This window comes from Trachypithecus francoisi, unplaced genomic scaffold, assembly GCF_009764315.1.
Source record: "Trachypithecus francoisi isolate TF-2019V2 unplaced genomic scaffold, Tfra_2.0 Lachesis_group20, whole genome shotgun sequence".
NCBI classification, from domain to species: Eukaryota; Metazoa; Chordata; class Mammalia; order Primates; family Cercopithecidae; genus Trachypithecus; species Trachypithecus francoisi.
In genome coordinates, this window is record NW_022681466.1 from 24,658,849 (window position 1) to 24,680,213 (window position 21,365).

The window sequence follows — 21,365 nt, forward strand, 5'->3', positions numbered from 1 at the left end:
TTTTGTCTGGTATATCTGTGTCCCACCTGGCTCTCTAAAAAGTTGGTCATGGCCGGGCGCGGTGGCTCAAGCCTGTAATCCCAGCACTTTGGGAGGCCGAGACGGGTGGATCACGAGGTCAGGAGATCGAGACCATCCTGGCTAACACGGTGAAACCCCGTCTCTACTAAAAAAATACAAAAATTAGCCGGGCGATGTGGCGGGCGCCTGTAGTCCCAGCTACTCGGGAGGCTGAGGCGAGAGAATGGCATAACCCGGGAGGCGGAGCTTGCAGTGAGCTGAGATCCGGCCACTGCACTCCAGCTGGGCGACAGAGCGAGACTCCGTCTCAAAAAAAAAAAAAAAAAAGTTGGTTATTAGAGGGTGAGGGGACTCACTGCCTCTGCCAGCCAGCACCAGGGTAGACCTCACTTTGAAGAGCTCAAACAGTGTCACCAGGTCCACACTGTCTCTCTGGGCCCTTGGTTTGCCTCCCAGCCTGTGCTTGTATTATCCTCACCCAGCAAGCCTAGCAATGAAAGCGTTTCTGTCCCAGGCACAGGCTTGAGATAGAGTCTCATTGGGTGCCTTTGAGTCACACGCCTGTCCCCAAACTACTTGCTGTCTCCAAAGGGAGTGGCAGAGCCTGGATCATGTGGGATCATTGCTTTCAGCGTGAGAGGGCAGCTGGAGGTAGGCACCCCCCTCACACCCATTCAGAGAGTGGAGAAGCAGTTCTCTACTGGGAAATCAAGGCGCCTTTCTCAGAAGAGGGAAGACACACACCTTTCCTTTGAGTCCAGAGCTGTGAGTCCTGCCATCTTCAGGACTCTAAATTGAATGTCCCACAGGTGGCTCAAACTTCACGCATGGGAAATTGAACTTGCTGTCTTCACCCTATTCTCCTCCTCCACTGTTCCCTTGGTCAGTGACAGCTCTATTGTGCATTCAACCAACTACGCTGTCATCCTCCACAATTGGTCCATTTCCCCTTCGGCAGGGAGCCAAAGTGCTTTCTGCTAGACCATTTTTGGCCAAATTCCTGGAGCCACACAAACATTCATCCATCTTCACACTTACAGTATTCTGTGGAAATGATCTATTGACGTGCCTCGCTTGCTGACTGCACAGTGAGCTCTCAAGGACAGGGATGGCATCTGGCTCCTGCTCTGTCCTCAGCAACCTGTCCTCAGCCAGGTGCTTAACAGGTGCCCCAAGATATCCTTGGGTTCCTCTTCTTGTCTCTGTTCTCAACTCCCAGTTCACACGTTCCTTGCACCGTCTCTACAGATGTGCACAGCCTTCACATCTGTAGTGCAGCACACACCTTTCCTTTGAGTCCAGAGCTGTGAGTCCTGCCATCTTCAGGACTCTAAATTGAATGTCCCACAGGTGGCTCAAACTTCACGCATGGGAAATTGAACTTGCTGTCTTCACCCTATTCTCCTCCTCCACTGTTCCCTTTGTCAGTGACAGCTCTATTTGTGCATTCAACCAACTACGCTGTCATCCTCCACAATTGGTCAATGCCCAGGTATCATTGGTCCTGCCTCCTATATACCTTTCAAATCTTCCTTCCACCCCCATCCTCTTCATTCCACTGCCCTGCACTGCCCTGCCCCAGGCCTCAGCCTCTCTCCCCGGATGGCATGCAGGTATCCTATGCCAGAATCTCCCCTAGAGCAGCGATACAAGGCTCCAGCCCAGAGCCCCTTGGTGCCTCCCATTAACTTCCACACTCAAGCCCAAACCAGCAGCACGTCAGCCCTGCAGCCTCCAGCCCTTCCAGGAGCCCTTCCACAGTTCTGCCCAGCTCTGGGGCTCCAGCCCTTCCAGGAGCCTTGCATTTCCCTGGGAGCACATATGCCTCCCTGTCTGATCCCTTTCTTCAGGTGGCTAACTCCCTTTTGTCCTAGGAGACCAGCCTTACTACCAAGAGGCCCCCCTATGATACACAACCCGGCCCCTCACACTGAGAGCCCTGCCTCTGAGCTCCCACGGCCCTCTGTACTTTTCTCTTCCCTGCCTTTTCCCACATTTCATTCATTCGTTCACTCATTCATTCATTCATTCATTCATCTTTTCAGTGGTGCATTGGATTGTGTGTCCACTGTTATACCCGACAATAATTTGACTTATGTGGCAAAGCTCCTGTGGTTAGACAGATGACCCCTACCTACCAGTCTCTCCCTCTGGAGTGTAAGGGCCAATTGCAGGGATGACATCCCTTATCTCCATGACTGCAGCCAAGGTTACTCCGGGCCTATCACCTAGTAGGTGCTATCAATTGTTCAATGAATGGATCAGCAGACCAGCTACAGCAGGGATTAACAAACTTTGTAAAAAGCCAGACAGAAATTATTTTAGACTTTGCAGGCCATGTGATCTCTGTCTGAATAAGAAAGCAGCCGTAAACAGTACATAAATACAATTTTACTTACAAAAGCTGGATTTAACTCGTGGATTGTAGTTTGCTGACCTTTGAGCTACAGGAATGAACTTCCTGCAGCACTTGGGACTAACTTCTGCCCCCCACCTTCCTCCCCAGTGAGACCTGCTCCTGCTTTCTGTCCCCTTCTCAGCCTAGCCTCCATGACCCTTCCTCCCACTCTCTAATCTTACTTTCTGCCCATCCTCCACCCCCCATTCCCAGAGCACTGTCTTTGTCGTGTCTCCCTTTTCAGACTCAGAGCTCCTTGTGGACGAGAATTTAGCTACTTTTCCCTGACCTCCTCCAGCCCAGCCACCTGGAGTCTCCATCACTCCCACACTCACGTGATGACCAGCCCTACGGACGAGGCAATGACACGCAGATATTTACTATGAATAGCACTTCCTCAGCTGAACAGTTGGAAAGCACATTTTTCTGCATGATTTCATTCCTTTGTCAGCCCCTGTCTCTTCTGCCTTTCTCTGGGTTCCCTGAGGCCTTTCCCCTTGAGATTCAGCCCTCCTGGTTCCTTCCCTGGCTAATGCATGGGGCATCTATGTACAGCCTTGGTTCCCAGGAAGATGGCGGGTACTTGTCAGAGTTAGTTGCTGTGATGAACTCTCTCTCTCTATATCTATATAGAGAGAGAGAGAGCCTAGCCCCCATGGTCCTTCCTCCCACCCTCCAATCTTACTTCCTGCCCACCCTCCATATATATATATATAGAGAGAGAGAGAGAGAATATATACACATATATAGGAAACTAAGGCAGCATGGCTGGGAGGCAGGAGGAGGAACAGGGTGACCCCAGGATCCACCTTGGTGGTGGCAGCCCAGGCTTCTACAGTGTGGGGACCCGTGATGCTGGCCCTGACCATGGCTGCAGTTAGCGCAGTTGCCACCAGGTGGCAGGCATGCCCATTTCTAAAGGACGGGCTGCTGGAACTCTGATAACTCGTTGGTTGATGGGTTTGTTTATCCATCCATCATTTATTTATTAAATCGTCATTCATTCATAGTTTTGATTCCCCCAAGCATTTTTGACTCGTATGTGCCAGCAGGCATTGTGCTAAGTGTGAGGAGGAACCAAAATTGGCCCAGAAGAGGTGGCTGTTGTGGGCACTTCACAGGGCCCTCTCCCTGCTCAGCAGCACCGCGGGAGTGCCCGGACCAGAGTGGGCCATGGAGACCAGGTGCCTGAGGGTCAGGCCTGCAGCTGGCGGGGCCTACTGCCTGGATCGGACCCCACGGCAGCCACTCGGGCTGGCACCCCCTGCCCTCCATTCTGCAGCAGAGCCAGCGGGCAGTGGGCCCTGAGAGAGGTTTGGCTGGCCTCCCGTGCTGGGCTCAGGCCGCCCGCAATGGGGCTCAGGTGCAGCCGCACAGTGGTCCCTGGGGCTGAGGTTTTCTCCATCTCTGTTCTTCCTCCAACCAGGCTCAACCTCAAACCACGAGTCCACCCCTCTGCCCCCCTTTCTGCCTTCCCTCTGCTCTGTTCTGTAGCGTTTCTCAGACGTGTACATCTCCAGGGCAGAAAGTGGATCCTTGGAACAGGATTGGGTCCCGGGGCCTCAGGGTCACCTTCTGCTTTCCTTAAGCCTTGCTCCTGCCCCTCCCCTGCTTCCGGCTGTGGGACCAGCGTTCAGCCAGAAGCATCCAGTCTTGGCTGTTGGCTCTGTCCCCACATGACGCATAGCCCCACGAGGGCAGGGACCTCAGCTGATTCACTGTTGAAGCCCCAGTACCTTGCACAGTGCCTGCCACAGAGCAAGCCTCAACAAAGGTGGGCTGCATCACTCAAGGAAGGGGAGCGAATGCAGCTGGGCAAAGAGGAGGGCCACAAGAGTCTATGGGAGGGCGGGCAGGCGTGGATGCTGCAGGACACATCAGAGCGTGCCCACGTGCCCTGAGACTGCCCTGCATTGAATTGGAGGAGCTCCTGGACCCACTGCAGTGAGGACCATAGGAGCCCCAGTTTGCTACATGGGACTTAAATCCAGCAGGGGTGGAGTCATTTTTTGGGGCCCCCAGAGTACTTCCTTGGCCAGCAGCTGCAATACCCAGTCCTCCAGGAGAATGCCAACTGCCACTCTGTATTGCTTCCCTCCTCCCCTTTCCTGCTGCCCCAGCTTCCCTGGCAACTGGGAACACTGCCCCCCACCCCAACTACCAACCCAGGCCCCGTGCCTTCTGACTCACAGCAGCTCAGCAGGAAAGCATCTGGTCATGCCCACAGCCCTGGCATCTGGCCCACATGAGTGGCACCCCTCCCCAGGACCTTCCACACAGTTTCTATATTAGGGTAATGTCATTGAAATCTCTCCCACCCCACCCCCAAGAAACCCCCCTGTGATGCGTGGGGATGGCATAGCGCCCCGCCGCACGCCGTGCCAGGTGGAGTGGGAGTCCTGATCCTACCGGCTCATCACATTCCGCACATTCCCAGTGGGCAGGGTGGGGGAGGGGCTGGCCAGGCAGGAAGAATGCCGCTTGCCTCTGACATCCTGTGTCTGAGTTTGCTTCATCCCCACCCTCCCCGCCCGGGCTCAGCTCTCCTTCATGTGCCTCCTGGGCCCTCACACCTTGGACCCCCTGTCTAGCTCCTGCCTCTCAGGGCTGTCTTCCCTTTTCTGACCTGTCCTTCCTCTCCATTTTCTCCTGCCTCGCTCAGCCCTCTCCTCTCTGTCATCCTGGAGTCTGTGGTGAGAGGTGGGGAGACCAGGCCGGGTTCTACACACAGGGCCACTCTCCCTGTCCTAGACAGCCAAGCACTCTGGGTTTGGTATGGCCACAGCTCTGTGCCATCTCCTTGTGCATCCAGGACTTGCCCTCTCTGGCCATGGGCTCCCAGGGTCCCAGTCCTGATCTCTAAGCTCCGCCCAAGGGCCTTAGTGGGGACGGAGCAAACCCTGATGGTCTAGGTCCCCATGCTGCCCTGGGGAGATTTCTCCCCAAATCCTCCTTCCAAACGGCGCAGGACTAGATTTGAGGGTCATCTGCTCACCTGCCTCCCACCCCACCTGGACCCTGCTCCTCTCTTGCTGCAGGAGGGGCTGCCTACCTACCTTCTTTACACACATCTGTGGGCATTGGGTCCAGTACCTGGACAAAGTTGTCCCGTTCCTGAAATACCCACATACCCCTCCCTCTGCCCTCCGGTCACCTCCCAGCTTCTGACCACGGTGCAGTGGCTGAAGTGGAGCTGGGCTCCAGGAACCTCGAGTTCCAGTTCTGGCTCTGCCACTTACTTGCTGTGGGACCTAAACTAGTCACCACCCTGCTGTGAGCCTCAGCGCCTGGGGGAATGACAGGAATGGACCGGTAGCCTCATGCTCCAGAGCCAAAGGGGACACCCAGCAGCCCCAGACCAGATAGATGTTCTGACCAGGTTTTGATGGAGGACATAGAGGGAGTCGCCAGAGAAGTGTTCCCCTTTTGGAGACAACTCTGTTTTGTTTATTTCTTTTCTTTTTCTTTCTTTTCTTTTTAGACGGAGTCTCACTCTGTCACCCAGGCTGGAATGCAGTGGTACCATCATAGCTGACTGCAGCCCTGAACTACTGGGCTCAAGTGATCCTCCCGCCTCGGCTTCCCAAAGTGTGCTGGGATTACAGGCAGGGTCCAGTTTTTGCTTTGCTTTTTTTTTTTTGAGATGGAGTGTCGCTCTGTTGCCCAGGTTGGAGTGCAGTGATGTAATCTCGGCTCACTGCAACCTCTGCCTACCGGGCTTAAGCGATTCTTGTGCCTCAGACTCTGGAGTAGCTGGGACTACAAGTATACCACGATGCCCGGCTACTTTTTGTATTTTTAGTAGAAACGGGTATTCGCAATGTTGGCCAGGATGGTCTCGAACTCCTGGCCTCAAGTGATTTGCTGTTCTCAGTCTCACAAAGTGTTGGGATTACAGGAGCAGGCCATTCCCAGGGGATCCCCAACCTCGAACCAGTGCTCCCTACCCCAGCCCCTCAGACTCTTCTCTTATCAGCAAGGTACGTCTGAAAAAGTAGTACTATGAAGAGTATCTGAAATACACGCACACACTCCATCAGGTTGAGTGGTGAAATAGTCAAAGCTTTCTACTACGATCGGGAGGCAGCTGAGGAGCCCACTCTTACCACTCCATCCAGCACTGCACTACAACGGAGGCCTCAGGCAGGGGAATAAGGCATTGTAAGAATTGTAAAGGGAGAAAGAGAACTGCCAATATTTAGATGACATAATGGTCCACAGACAAAATCCCTCAAAATATACAGACAAGCTATTAGAATAAATAAGTAAATTGAGTAAGCTCACTAGGTACAAAAATCAGTATAAAAAATCAAATGTTGCTGGGGTAGGCAAAGATTTCTTTTCTTTTCTTTTCCTTTAAATAGAGATGAGGTCTCACTATGTTGCCTGGGCTGTCCTCAGACTCCTGGGCTTAGGCAATCCTCCTGCCTCAGCCTCCTGAATAACAAGATTTCCTAAACAGGACACAGAAAATACTAACCATAAAGGAAAAAACTTGATAAATTTTTCTCCATTGAAATTAGAATTACTAAGCCAGATGTGGTAGACCACTTCTGTGGTCCTAGTTAGTAGAGAGACTGAGGCAGGAGGATCCCTTGAGCCTAAGAATTTGAGTACAGCCTGGGCAACATAGTGAGACCCTATCTCTAAAAGTGAAAAAAAATAAAAGGAACCAATCAAATGTTTTTCTACCAATGTACAATTAGGGAAAGGAATTAAAAGGACAACATCGTTTATACACCATAAAAATATCAAATACCTAAAAATAAATCTAACCCAAACAGTGAAAGCTCCCTCACTACACAGAAAACTTCAAAACATCTTTGATAAATACTTAAAAATATCTAGGCCAGGCGTGGTGGCTCATGCCTATAATCCTAACACTTTGGGAGGTGGAGGCAGGCAGATCACTTGAGCCCAGAAGTTCAAGACCAGCCTGTGCAACACAGCGAAATCCCATCTCTACAAAAAATACAAAAATTCATCTGGTGTGGTGGCATGTGCCTGTAAGAGGCTGAGGTGGGAGGATCACTTGAGCTCAGGAGGTAGAGGCTGCAGTGAGCCATGACTGTGCCACTACAGTCCAGCCTGGGTGACAGAGTAAGCACTTGCCTCAAAAAATAAAAAAAAAATTAAAGATAACCTAAATTAATGCTCATGGACTGGAAGCCTCTACCTTGTAAATCCTCCCCAAATCAATCTATAGATTCAATGCAATTCCAATCAAAATCCTAGCAGGAGTGTATGTGTGTGTGTGTGTGTGTGTGTGTGTGTGTGTGTGTGTGTGTGTATGCGCGCATACAGGAATCGATACGTTGATTCTAAAGTTTGTATGGAAATGGAAAGGACCAAGAATAGCCAAGACATTCTTCAAGAAGAGCACAGCTTTGAAACTTCCAGTACTAGATATGAAGACAACGTGGTATTAGGGCAAGGACAGAATAGAGAGCCTGCGGGACAGAATAGAGAGCCTTGAAGTGAATCCACCCAGATGTGGTGATTTGATTTCTGACAAAGGTGATACTGCTCAGCTATACTGGGGAAAGGGTAGTCTTTTCAATAAATGGTGCTGGGCAATTGGATATTCATGTGGAAAAAAAGGTATCCTGATCCGTATGTCACATCATACACAAACATAAAATTCTAGATGGAATATAGATCTAAATATAAAAGGTAAAGCCACTAGAAAAAAACAGAATATCTTCATGACCTTGGGTAGGCAAAGTTTTGTTGTTGTTGTTGTTGTTGTTGTTGTTTGTTTGTTTGTTTGTTTTTTGAGACAGGGTCTTGCTCTCTCACCCAGGCTGGAGTGCAGTAGTGCGATCCTAGCTCGCTGCAGCATCAACCTCCTGGGCTCAAGCACTCCTTCCACCTCCACCTCAGCCTCCTGAGTAGCTGGGACTATAGGCACACGCCACCACGCCAGGCTAATTTTTGTATTTTTTTGTAGAGACTGGATTTCACCACATTGTTCAGGCTGTCTCGAACTCCTGGGCTCAAGCGATCCTCCTGCCTCAGCCTCCTGGGTAATTAAATTTCCTAAACAAGACACAAAAAGTTCTAGCCATAAAGAAAAAAAAACTTGATATATTACTCTCCATGAAATTAAGAACATCTAAGCCAGGCACTGTGGTGTGTGCCTATAGTCCCAGCGACTCGGGAGATTGAGGCAGGAGGATTACCCGAGGCCAGGAGTTGAAGCTGCAGTGAGCTACGATTGTGCCACAGCACTTCAGCCTGGGTAAGAGAGCCAGATCCTATCTTTATAATCAAAATAAAATAAAATTAGAACTTCTGTTGATCAAAAGTTACCATTAAGAAAGTGAAAAGGGGCTGGGCATGGTGGCTGACACTTGTAATCCCAGCACTTTGGGAGGCCAAGCAGGTGGATCACCTGAGGTCAGGAGTTCGAGACCAGCCTGACCAACATGGTGAAACCCCGTCTCTACTAACAATACAAAATTAGCCGGGTGTGGTGGCGCATGCCTGTAATCCCAGCTACTTGGGAGGCTGAGGCAAGACCTCCTTGAACCTGGGAGGTGGAGGTTGCAGTTAACTGAGATCTAGCCATTGCACTCCAGCCTGGGCAACGAGAGCAAAACTCTGTCTCAAAAAATAAATAAATAAATAAATAAATAAATAAATAAATAATTAATTAAATAAAAAGTGAAAAGGAAAGCTGCAGAGTTGCAGAAGAAATTTGCACCACAAAAGGCTTGTATCCAGAGCATATAAAGAACACTAACAGACCAATAGGAAAGAGACAGATAACTCAATAGAAATGGGCAGGCAACATGAACAAGCCTCCCACAACAAGGCTTTCCAAATGCCCTGTAATCATATGGAAAGATGCTCAATATCATAAGTCACTAGGGCACTGCAAAAGCTACAAGGAGTTAAAGTGAAAAAGACTGACTTCTGAAGATTGGCAGGGGTGTGCAGCAAATAGGGCTGCTATACCAGCCGGCGGGAGCATGGGTTGCCACATCCGCTTTGGAAAACTTTATGACAGTATCAACGAAAGCTGAGCATACACAGCCCCTATGACTAGCAATTCCATATCTGGGCATGTATCCAACAGAAAAGTATTCATTGTGCCCCAAAAAACATGCACAAGAATGTTCACCACAGCACTACTGTCAACAGTCCTAAACTGAAAAAATCCAGATGTCCATCAGCAGTAGAATGAATAAATAAATGGCGGTGTATTCATACGAGGGTGTCCAGCAATGCAAAGAAACAAACTGTAACTACAAGAAACAAGATGGGTGAATGTCATAGGCTTAATGTTGAGCAAGAGCCGCCAGACACAAAAGAACACATATTCTGTGATTCTGCTGATCAAAAGTTCAAAAACCAGCAAAACGCACATATGGTGGTAGATGTCAAGATGATTACTACCTTCTAGGAAGGAAGAAATTGGGAGGAGATTCAAGAGGGCTTGGGGGATACTGGAAATATTAAATTTCCCAACCTGGGTTCTGGTTACATAGGTGTGTCCATTTGGTGAAAATCCATCCGCTTTTCTGTCTATGCGGTACACTTCAATAAAGCATTTCCATTAAAGTAAAATAAAATGGTGGCCCAGACAGACTCATCAACTTGCCCAGAGTCACGCAGTTCTTACACAGGAAGTTAAAAGTCTTAGGTTCTTATTCCTTCTTTGTTCTTCAGTCTGTAAGGTCCTGGGCAGGTGACCTTCTCTTTCTGGGGTTCACTTTCCCCAACTGTGTGGAATAGAACACACACACACACACACACACACACACACACATGTTATTGCAAAAGCTGGCAGGAGAACTAGGAAATACCTTGCTGGGCTCTCTTGGGATGTGAAACAGAGACAGAGAAAGAGAAAGGATCTAGCTAATAGCCTGGGAGAACTCTGGGTTTCAGAAGACCACTCAGGAGAGAATTCCTGAGGATAGATGTGGAGAGAGAGAGAGACAGACAGACAGACAGACAGACAGAGATAGAGACACAGAGAGACTGAAAACCAAGAAAATAAGGTGGTTGGCAACCAGAGGGAGGTGGAAACATGGGCTTGGGAGCTGGATATTCAGTGATGGGTGGAAAAGTAGCCCCTTCCTCCTCCATCACCCCCATCCCTTAGGAATGATCCCCTACCCTTGCTGTCTTGGGTGAAGAGTATTTAGGGAGGAATTAAAGGGAAGGGGGGCTGCATTCCACACCTGGGCTGACACAGTTCAGAGCCAATAGCCCACAGGTGAGAGGCAGAGGGCAGTGGGAGTGCAGCAAGGACAGGTCAGGGAGGCCAGGGTGAGGGTGACACTCACACCACTCGAGTGTGTTCCTTTTTTTTGAGCCAGACTCTCACTCTGTCACCGAGGTTGGAGTGCAGTGGCGCGATCTCAGCTCACTGCATCCTCCACCTCCCTTGTTCAAGCGATTCTTCTGCCTCAGCCTCCCGAGTAGCTGGGACTACAGCCACCTGCCATCATGCCCAGCTAATTTTTGTATTGTTAGTAGAGACGAGGTTTCATCATGTTGGCCAGGCTAATCTTGAACTCCTGAACCCAAACTCCTGACCTCAAGTGATCCACCTGCCTCGGCCTCCCAAAATGCTGGGATTCCCACTGCGCCTGGCCCAGGTGTGTCTTCTAAATGTGAGAGTAGAAGGAGAGCCTGGAGGTTTGGAGGACTCAGGTGCCCAGGTGACAGAGCCTTGGTTTTCACATAAAAGCAGCAGGGGAAATTAGATATGGTTTAGGGCCAACCCAGCCTAGCAAACTTTCTCCAAGCCCCTGCCCACACTAGCTCAGGGCTGCAGAAGGTCAGTCCCGCTGGCCAGACGTGAACACAGACTCTTGGAGAATGTTGGAGGCCAAAGGCCAAAGTGGGTAGAAAAGGGCGACGGCGATTCTCCTCACTGACATCTGGAGGCTTGAAGGAGAGCTCTCCCCACCCCACCCATTCCCCACCCAGACCTGTCCTTGGAGGGAAGGATTCTGACCCCCAAAGAGGCAAGGGATTCCATGCAGGTCCCAGTCCCCAAGGAAGGATAATCTGGCCCTGAGCAGCCAGGAACTAGTGGCCTGCTGATTGCAACACATCAAGGAGCAACTGATACTGAAGGCCAGGGAAGTGAGGGGGTAGAAAGAGGTTTACCCATAATATCATCTGCCTCTCACCGTTTGGAGGCTGCAGAGATTCTGAAGGCTTTGATCGGGCTGGGCCTCACCTCTGACGGAGCTGTCGCCAGCATGACCACAGTCCACTAGCAGGAAAACCACAGGAGGTCGCACTTTAGTGCCTGTACAGCACAGATGAGGCCTGGAGAGGCTTCACCACATACCCAAAGCTGCACAGTTGGAAGGTCGTGGGCTGTGGGGAGAAGAGGCCAGCACCCTGGGGGAGCTGGCAGGAATGCTAGCAGCTGCTTTGCTCCTGGTGTTGAAGGAGGCTCCAGGCTGGGGGATGAGCAGTGGTGAACACAGCCCCTAAGAGAGATGGGAGACTGCTTTGATGGAACCCTCCTCATCAAGGCTTATCACCCAATGCCACGTCCTCCAGCCAGCCTTCTCAGATGTCCTCATCAAAGAGGCTGTCTCCTTCCTCATCCTCATCCCCCCCACCCCCACCCCAGCACACAGACCATACCAAGCCCTGTCTCCCAGCCTGAGTGGGGCCCTGCCCTGCCTGTCTACCCCCAGCACTGACTGGCATCTGAGTAGCAGGGGTGGATGGGCTCCACTGGCTGTCCTCCTCCGGGAGCCTCACATGGACTTTGAGCAGGGTAGCTGCTCACGAGCACTTAGCCCAACCAGAGAAGAGCTCCAGGCACCTCTGCCCAGCCCCAAGCTCTCCTTGGGAAAGCTCCATGACAGGTGAGGTCCAGCCCAACCCAAGGCTTCAGAATCTCTGCAGTCTCTAAACGGCAAGAGGCAAATGAGATCGTGTGGGTAAACTTTTCTCCCCGCTCATCTCCCTGGCCCGCAGTATTGGCTCCCCGCCGCCTGCTGCCTCCTAGAAGACTTCCTGAGGGAGGGAAAGAGGGTGGCAGAGAGCAGGAGCCAGGGAGAGACAGAGGATCTTCCGGAAGCTGGGAGAGGAAAAGGAAAACTTGGGGCTGGGCAGGGGTGTTTAGCTCTCCCATGATGGCCACACTGCCCTCCAAAGCCCTGATGCCAGGGTGGACCTGCCCTCGCTGCCCTGGCTCAGGACTTGCAAAAGGTGTGGAGGGACCAGCCAGTTGCCCCATCCTGGATGGGTAGGAATAGGGGACCCCCCTCTGCCTCCCAGTTCCCACCCTCGCCTGTGGTCCAGTCCCAGCCTGGAAAGTCCTCTCCAGGGCAGGAGAGGTGGTGAGTGAGTAGGGGTCCTGTCCTTTACAACAGCCTTTTGCCCCCAAGGGGCCTAAAGTCTCTCAGGCTGACAGCCCCTCCTGGGCTGGGCAGGAGGCAGAATGAGGGCTCCCCAGGGGGCAGGTGAGACATCGTCCCTCATTGTCCTCAGGGGCTGTATGGGGCAAGGGAGCAGGTGTTTACTGACTTAGGAGAGGCTTGGTTGAAATCCAGGGTTATCCGCTTAAACCATGTCGAGGGGGAGAGGGAGGCTGTTTGCTCCTATGTTTCCACCCCAAACCTCCCAGGGCAGGGGTGGGGGCCTGCAAAGGGCAGGGAAGGCTGAGGGCCTGGGCTCTTGACACTCCAAGGACATCAGTCACTGCTTCACCTGGCCGGGTTTCCTTCCTCCCACCAAACCTCTTTTGAGTGAGTGGCACCTGGATTCCTGTCCCAGCCTGTCTGTGCAGACATGAGAGATGAAGAGAGAAGGGGACAGAGAGACAGAGGGAGACAGGAACAGGAGGAGGACGTGGGTCATGGAGGCAGAGCCGGTGAAGCAGGGGAGAAGACTCCAAGAGGGACTTGGGCAGGGTCCTGGGAGGGGGGCCCGGCTGCCCAGCTTGGGAGGGGCAGCACAGGGCTGATTGTCCGGGGCCGCCGCAGCCTCCCCAAACCCTCCAGTAGTCTGGGTGTGGGATGTGGCTGTGTGTCCTGGGAGGTGGCCGGTGGGCCCAGGGCAGTGTCCCCACTCCTGTCAAGCTCCTTGAGTATTTTTTCCTGTCAGCTCTGCCTCTAGGGACTGCTTCCCGCCCAGGATGTAAGGCAGGCAGCAGCTTGTCTGACCCAGCCTGGGCCTGGGGGAGCCCCCATTCCTGGTGGCTGGATAATCTGAGCCAGGGAGACAAGAGAGACTGCTCCCACCCTCATCTCAGGAACCTGGAAGAGCAAGACAAGAGAGACTGCTCCCCGCCCCTCACTTCTCTACCTCTCCTTGGAGAGCCATAAGCATCTGGGGTGCAGCCAGATTCCTGCCAGGCGGGTGGGCTGGGGGAGGGATTGCGGCAGGCAGCGGGCTACTGTTCTCCTGCACCGCCTCCCAGGCTCTGGCCTCCTCTGGCCGCCCCTCCCTGTGTCCAAGGCCTGCTCGCCTGACTGAGACATGAGTAATGGACACAGCACAGGGCCTGACCCAAGGGCTTTGGCTGCAGGCCCAGCACTAGGAACACTATAAATATTTGGGGGAATTAATGATGCTGCTTCTCCCCAGCCAACTCTCTCCTGCAACCCAGAAGGCTTATGGGAGGAGGCCACGGTGTCCATCCCTCTGCCTCCAAGCTGAGACAGCATCAAGGATATAGGGGTCCAGACTGCTGGGTCCTTGACTGGGTTTGGCCACAGACAGGAGAACCATCTTTGTAGTGCAGCTGTACCATCTCAGCCATCCCCCTGGTCTCCAGGACGGCCAGCATCTCCTCCAGCCTGGAGACCCCAAGCCTTCTCTCTCAGGCACAGAATCCCCTGTTCATGGATGTTCTTTCTGAAATCCAGCCTCTGCCCTTCCAGGATCCCCTTCCATGGCTCTGGGATGGCAATCAATGGGTCTGCCCTTTGGGTAGTTAACAGTGCTCCTCACCCTGCTCTGCTGCACTCCCTCCTAGACAGCTTCTGCCTGCTGTCACCCTGTCCAAGGGCCCATCCCTGGTGGATACCCCTAAACTCCTTGGGGTCCCCTTCCCTGCCTTAGTAGAAGCCTGGAGCGGGCATGGCCTCCCTACCTTTCCTGACATTTCCCCTCTTCTGTGGCCTCAGATCGAGACAAGGATGTCGTTGGAAAGAAGTCTCTGAGCACTTGCCATACCAGGCAGCTGGGAATGTTGAGGTCATCTCAGGGCGCCCCCTGTCCCCACTCCTAGGGCCCTGAGAGAGGCTGTGGGTGCGAGGCTGTACTGGGCTGGGCTGTGGAGCAGGAAAGCTGGAAGAAGGCAGTTGCATGTGCTTTTCCAATCTTACTCCCCTGTCCAGAACTCAATTTCTAATCTCGTTTCATGAGACTCCTTTGACCCACTTCCTTGGATAATATTGAGCAAGTTATTGAAATCCTCTAAGGCTCAGTTTCCTCATCTGTCAAATGGGGAAATGAGGATTTTTTTGAGCATCAGATAAGATATGCATGCAAAGCACTTAGCACAAGGTAGAATATGCAGTAAGTACTCAACAGATGGTGACCAGTATGACTAAGACTTTTAAGACTTAAAGGCCAATTTTCCGTCTCCGAGTTCCCTCAGCTCCAGCCTCCAGGTGTGTTTCTCATGGCCTGGGAGAAAGAGAGCTGTTCTGGAAGAAGACACCTTGAAACGGGACAAGACACTCTGCTCCAGCCTGACTGGCCCTGATCGGGCCAACCTGCTTCACCCACTGTTGCCCCCACTGCCAGGATTATCATAGGCCCCCAGATCCGGTGCCTTCCTCCCACACCCACCAGGCTGACCAGGCTGGTGCCTATCCCACTTCCAGGAAGAGGGACATAAACACAGCTGGGGTGGACGAGGGCCCCCAGCATCCTCTCCGGAAGCAATGAAGCAGTCAGGGGCTCCAGGATGGACCAGGGAGAATCCGGGAATTCCTAGGACTCAGGTCAGGGAGTCCAGGGAGAGGAGAAGCTCCCCTTCCTAGCGCTGAAGAGAGAAGTAGCAGGGTAGTCTCCTCTGAACACACCCCCGCCTCCACACCTGGTGGGTGTGACGTGGTATCTCATTATGGTTTGAATTGCATTTCCTTGATGACTAACGATATTGAACATCTTTTTGTATGTCTATTGGCCATTTGTATATCTTCTTCTTTAGATAAATGTCTATTCAGATCCTTTTTAACCACCTCACTGGCACAAAGCCACTAGGCTGTCCTCCCACTTTCACGTCCCCACCACAGCCTGGCTTCCCTCTACGTGCTTCCCTCTATCAGGGCCTTTTCGTTTTTGAACCTTCGACGGCTCCCCACTGCTTGCAGCCAAAAAGTGTGAAAAGTGGCGGGGTGCAGTGGCTCAAGCCTGTAATCCCAGCACTTTGAGAGGCTGAAGCGGGTGGATCACGAGGTCAGGAGATCAAGACCATCCTGGCTAACATGGTGAAACCCCGTCTCTGCTAAAAATATAAAAAAATTAGCCAGGCATGGTGGCGGGTGCCTCTAGTCCCAGCTACTCAGGAGGCTGAGGTAGGAGAATGGTGTGAACCCGGGAGGTGGAGCTTGTGGTAAGCCGAGATTGCGCCACTGTACTCCAGCCTGGACGACAGAGCAAGACTCTGTCTCAAAAACAAAACAAAACAAAAAAGTGTGAAAAGCGTTTTGTGAGAGGTCAGAAGAGGTTCTTCTGAAGATGATTCCATGGTTAAACCATGGTCAGAGGTTTGGAAAACGATACATACTCTAACCCACTCCAGGACTTTGCCAATGCATATTAGCATATAAAAGGCTCACAGAAGTCCCAAAGCAAACAATCCTCTCTTTTTTTCTTGTTTGGAGACAGGGTCTCGCTATGTTGCTAAGATGACGCTGGATTCAAACTCCTGGGCTCAAGGGATCCTCCTGCCTCAGCCTCCTGAGCAGCTGGGACTACAGGCATGGGCCACCACACCTAGCAACAATCCTCTCCTTAACCCAGCATTTCCCAAACTGGTCTGATGATAGATTCACACCCCCTACTTGTATTTAGTTTTTACAGTTTTATGGAAATATAATTCACATGTCATACAACTCATTCATTTAAAATGTACAGTTTGGCCAGGCATGGTGGCTCACACCTGTAAGCCTAGCATTTTGAGAGGCCAAGGCAGGAGGATAGCTTGAGACCAGGAGTTGGGGACCAGCCTGGGCAAAATAATGAGATGTCATCTCTACCAAAAACGGGTATTTAATTTTATTTTAAGTTCCGATGTGCAGGTTTGTTACACAGGTAAACACGTGCCATGATGGTTTGCTGCACCTGTCACCTAAGTATTAAGCCCTGCATTAGCTATTTTTTCTGATGCTCTCCCTCCCCTCGCCCTGTCTCCTGCCAAGCCCCAGTATGTGTTTTCTCCCTCCCTGTGTCCATGTGTTCTCATTGTTCATCTCCCGCTTATAAGCAAGAACATGTTTGGTTTCCTATTCCTGCATTAGTTTGCTGAGGATAATGACTTCCAGCTCCATTCATGTCCCTGCAAAGGACATGATCTCATTCCTTTTCGTGGCTGCATAGTATTCCATGGTGTACATGCACCACATTTTCTTTATCCAGTCTATCACTGATGGGCATTTGGGTTGGTTCCATGTCTGCTATTCTGAATAGTGCTGCAGTGAACATACGTGTGCATGTATCTTTATAATATAATGATTTATATTCCTTTGGGTATATACCCAGTAATGGGATTACTAGGTCAAATGGTATTTCTGGTTCTAGGTCTTTGAGGAATCGCCATACTGTCTTCCACAATGGTTGAACTAATTTACACTCCCACCAACAGTGTAAAAGCATTCCTATCTCTCCGGGGCCTCACCAGCATCTGTTGTTCCTGACTTAATAATTGCCATTCTGACTGGCATGAGATAGTATCTTGCTGTGGTTTTGCTTTGTATTTCTCTAATGCCAGTAATGTTAAGTTTTTGTTTGTTTGTTTGTTTGTTTTTCTTGAGATGGAGTTTCGCTCTTGTTGCCCAGGCTGGAGTGCAATGGTGTGATCTCGGCTCACCTCAACCTCTGCCTCCCCGCAACATCCGCCTCCCGGGTTCAAGCGATTCTCCTGACTCAGCCTCTGGAGTAGCTGGGATTACAGGCATGCACCACCATGCCCAGCTAATTTTGTATTTTTGGTAGAGACGGGGTTTCTCTATGTTGGTCAGGCTGGTCTCGAACTCCCTACCTCAGGTGATCCACCTGCCTCGGCCTCCCAAATTGCTGGGATTACAAGCATGAACCACGGCGCCCAGCCAATTTAATGGTTTTTAGAATATTCACAGATATGTGCAACTATCATTACAATCAAGTTTAGAACATTTTCATTACCCTGAAAAGAAACCCTACATACTTTAGCTATCACCCTCAAATCACCACCCTTCTTTCTCTGCTCTCAACCCTAGGCAACTAGTAACCTGCTTTCTGTCTCTGTATTTGCCTGTTCTGAATAGTTTATATAAATGAGGCCATACTATATGTGGCCTTTTGGACCTGGCTTCTCAAACCCAGGATCATGTTTTCAAGATTCATTCATATTATAGCATGTGTCAATACGCTACAATATGTGTCAGCACTTCATGCCTTACAGCCAAATAATAGTCCTTCGTGTGACTGTGCCACATGCTGTTTACCCATTCACCAGTTGATGGGTACTTAGATTGTTTCCACTTGGGGGCTATTATAAATAATGTTGCTGTGGACATTCATGTACAGGATTTTTGTTTGTTTGTTTTTTGAGATGCAGTCTCACTCTATGACCCAGGCTGGAGTGCAGTGGCACAATCTCAGCTCACAGTAACTTCGCCTCCTGGGTTCTGGGTTCAAGTAATTCTCCTGCCTCAGCCTCCTGAATAGCTGGAATTACAGGTGTGTGCCACCACACCCAGCTAATTTTTGTATTTTTAGTAGAGACAGGACGGGGCCAGGCTGGTCTCGAACTCCTGATTTCAGGTGATCTGCCTGCCTTGGCCTCCCAAAGTGCTGGGATTATAGGTGTGAGCCACCACACCTGGCCCTCATGTACAGGTTTTTGTGTGAACACATGTTTTCATTTTTCATGTGTATATACCTATGAGTGAAATTGCTGGGTCACATGGCAACTCTATGTTTAACCATTTCAGGAAATGCCAGACTATGTTTTGAATCGATTGCATCATTCTACCTTTCCCCCAGCACCGTTGAGGGCTCCAATTTCTCCACATCTCTGCTAACACTTTTTTTTTCTTTTTCTTTTTTTTCTGAGATGGAGTCTCGTTCTGTCATCCAGGCTGGAGTGCAGTGGCACGATATTGGCTCACTGCAACCTCCACTTCCCAGTTCAAGCAATTCTCCTACCTCAGCCTTCCGAGTAGCTGGGACTACAGGCATGAGCCACCACATCTGGCTAATTTTTGTATTTTTAGTGGAGACGAGGTTTTGCCATGTTGGCCAGGCTGGTCTCGAACTCCTGGCCCCAGGTGATTCGCCCACCTCAGCCTCCCTAATTGCTGAGATTACGGGCATGAGCCACTGCACCTGGCCATTGCTAACACCTTTTATCGAACTTTTTGCTTCTAGTCATCCTTGTGAGTATGAGGTTGTATCTTATTATAGTTTTGTCTTGCATTTCCCTGATGGCTAATGGTACTGAGCATTTTTTTAGTGTGCTTATTGGCCATTCCTATATCTTCTCTGGAGAAAGGTCAGTCTATTCAGATCCTTTGCCCATTTTTAAATTGGGTCATCTTTTTACTACTGAGTTATAGGAGTTCTTTATATATGCTAGATACAAATCCCTGATCAGATACTTATCTTACAAATATTTTACTCCATTCTGTGGGTTGTCTATTTTGATAGAGTTCAGTTTATCTATTTTTTTCTTTGTTGCTTTTACTTTTGGTGTTATATTTAAGAAGCCATTGCCAAATCCAAGATCACAAAGATTTACTCCAATGTTTTCTTCTAAGAATTTTATAGGTTTAGGGCCCAGGGCAGTGGCTCACGCCTGTAATCTCAGCACTTTGGGAGGCCAAGGTGGGCAGATCACCTGAGGTCAGTAGTTCAAGACCTGCCTGGTCAACTTGGGGAAACCCCGTCTCTACTAAAAATACAAAAATTAGCTGAGTATGTTGGTGCACTCCTGTAATACCAGCTACTCAGGAGGCTGAGGCACGAGAATCGCATGAACCTGGGAGATGGAGGTTGTGGTGAGCCGAGATGGTGCCTCTGCACTCCAGAATGGGCAACAGAGAGAGACTGCATCTCAAAAAGAAAAACAAAATAACTTTATAGATTTAGCACTTATATTTAGGCTATATTAAAACATAGGCTTCCATTTTGAGTTAACTTTTGTATATGGCCTGAGGTAAGGTAACTTCATTCTTTTGCTTGTTGATATCTTCCTTGTATCCTTACAAAACATCCCATAGCATGTTATGGGACTCTGCTGCTCCAGGAAACACGAACTGGAAAATGTTGGTGAGGTCCAAGTTTCTTAGTCTGGCACAAGGCATCTCACCATCTGCCTCCAACTTGTCTTTTCCCAGTTTCTCCGGGCTGATCTCTTGCTATTCTCCAGACTTGCACTGGGCTTTCCTGTCTCCGCGCCTTAGTGTGTGCTGTTCTGTAGGTCACCCCTACCCCATGCACACATCTTTGCCTGCTGAAATTCATTCATCCTCCAAGGAAAAATAATAGCTAACATTTATTGAGTGTTCGACACGTACCTGACATTTTTTCTAAGAACATTATTTGTGTTACCTCATTTAATTCTTGCAGTGACTCTATGAAGCACATACTCCTATTGTACCCGTTTTACAGATGAGGAAATCAGTGCTCAAGGTGGTCAGGTAACTTGCCCATGGTTATGCGGTTATCAAGTGATGGGGGAAGAATTTGAACCCAGGCAATCTGACTTGAGAGTCCCTGCTTTTAACAAATCATTACTCACCTATCAGTCTTTGCTTATCCCTGCAACTCCGTCCACCACTTTACTTGTACTAAAGTATGTTTACTGAGCTTCACCCTGTATTTCACTGAAATAACAAGTTAGTGAGTGAGTAAAAGAATGAATAGAACTGGATTCTCAGAGTTGGAAGGGACCCAAGTAGTGGTATGCACTCCAGCATAACCACCCGACTTGAGGGATGGGGAGGTCTCTGAAACTCTCCAGGGTCACAAGGTAGGGACAGAGGCCACATCAGGACCCAAGTCTCTGCCCCTCCTGCCGGGCAGTGTTGACACCATGCTGGCTGTGCCTCCATGCCGCACATTACTTGAGTATCTCCTTGAGACTCCAATCTGAACTCAGTCCGAGGCAAACAGGACAAGACCCCTGGGACTCTGCCCTGTCTCCCTCCTCCAGGGAAGGGGAGTTAGGCCTGGCAGAGCTGCTCCTGGGCTTCAAGACCCTGCTGGTTCCTCCCCCATGCAGGGCCATCCCTGGGGTCTCAACCTAGCTTTCTCTGTTTCCTTGGAGGGAGCATCGGGAATGAAAGGTGGCAGGCAGCCAGGGGCACAGGGTGGGGCGGGAGGAAGGGCCCCAGGTCCAGTTCATTTCCTGGCACCGTTGTTTGCTGCATGCCCCTGGCTTTTGGTGGCTGTTTCCACCACGCCCACAGCGTTCCTCCCTGGCTGAGTGGGCAGCTGGCCTGGGCTGGAATTCTCCCACATCCTCAGCCTCCGTTGTGTCTCCGCTGGGCCCACTCTTGGAGCCCAGCAGATCTGGGGGAGAATTCTGCTCCTCACGCTGCACATGACCTTGGGCGTGCTACTTTGCCCATCTGGGCCTTTGTTTCCTCTTCTGGAAAAGGGGAAAACGTGACTGATCTCACAGGCTTGTCATGAAGAATCAAGGATAATATACATAAGGGCTGGCACAGTGAGATTCCCAATAAAAACGACTATCCCTTTTTCTCTGCCTACCTCTCCCCATTTCCCCCACTCTTCCAGG

The 21,365-nt window shown here is 50.6% G+C and overlaps 1 protein-coding gene across 4 annotated transcripts in view; it reads right to left on the reverse strand.

The window, feature by feature from the left end:
- Positions 1 to 21,365, reverse strand: part of LOC117067205 — a 52,873-nt gene that overhangs the window by 13,478 nt on the left and 18,030 nt on the right. The window contains exon 3 of one of the 4 annotated variants that reach the window (XM_033183438.1): positions 19,707 to 21,215. The exons of 2 other annotated variants lie outside the window; for them this stretch is intronic. In XM_033183438.1, coding sequence (XP_033039329.1) covers positions 20,966 to 21,215 — 250 coding nt within the window. In that variant the 3' untranslated portion in view covers positions 19,707 to 20,965. Of the gene's footprint in view, positions 1 to 19,706; positions 21,216 to 21,365 lie in introns of those variants that run through there. One more of the 4 variants, XM_033183439.1, reaches the window with a different exon arrangement.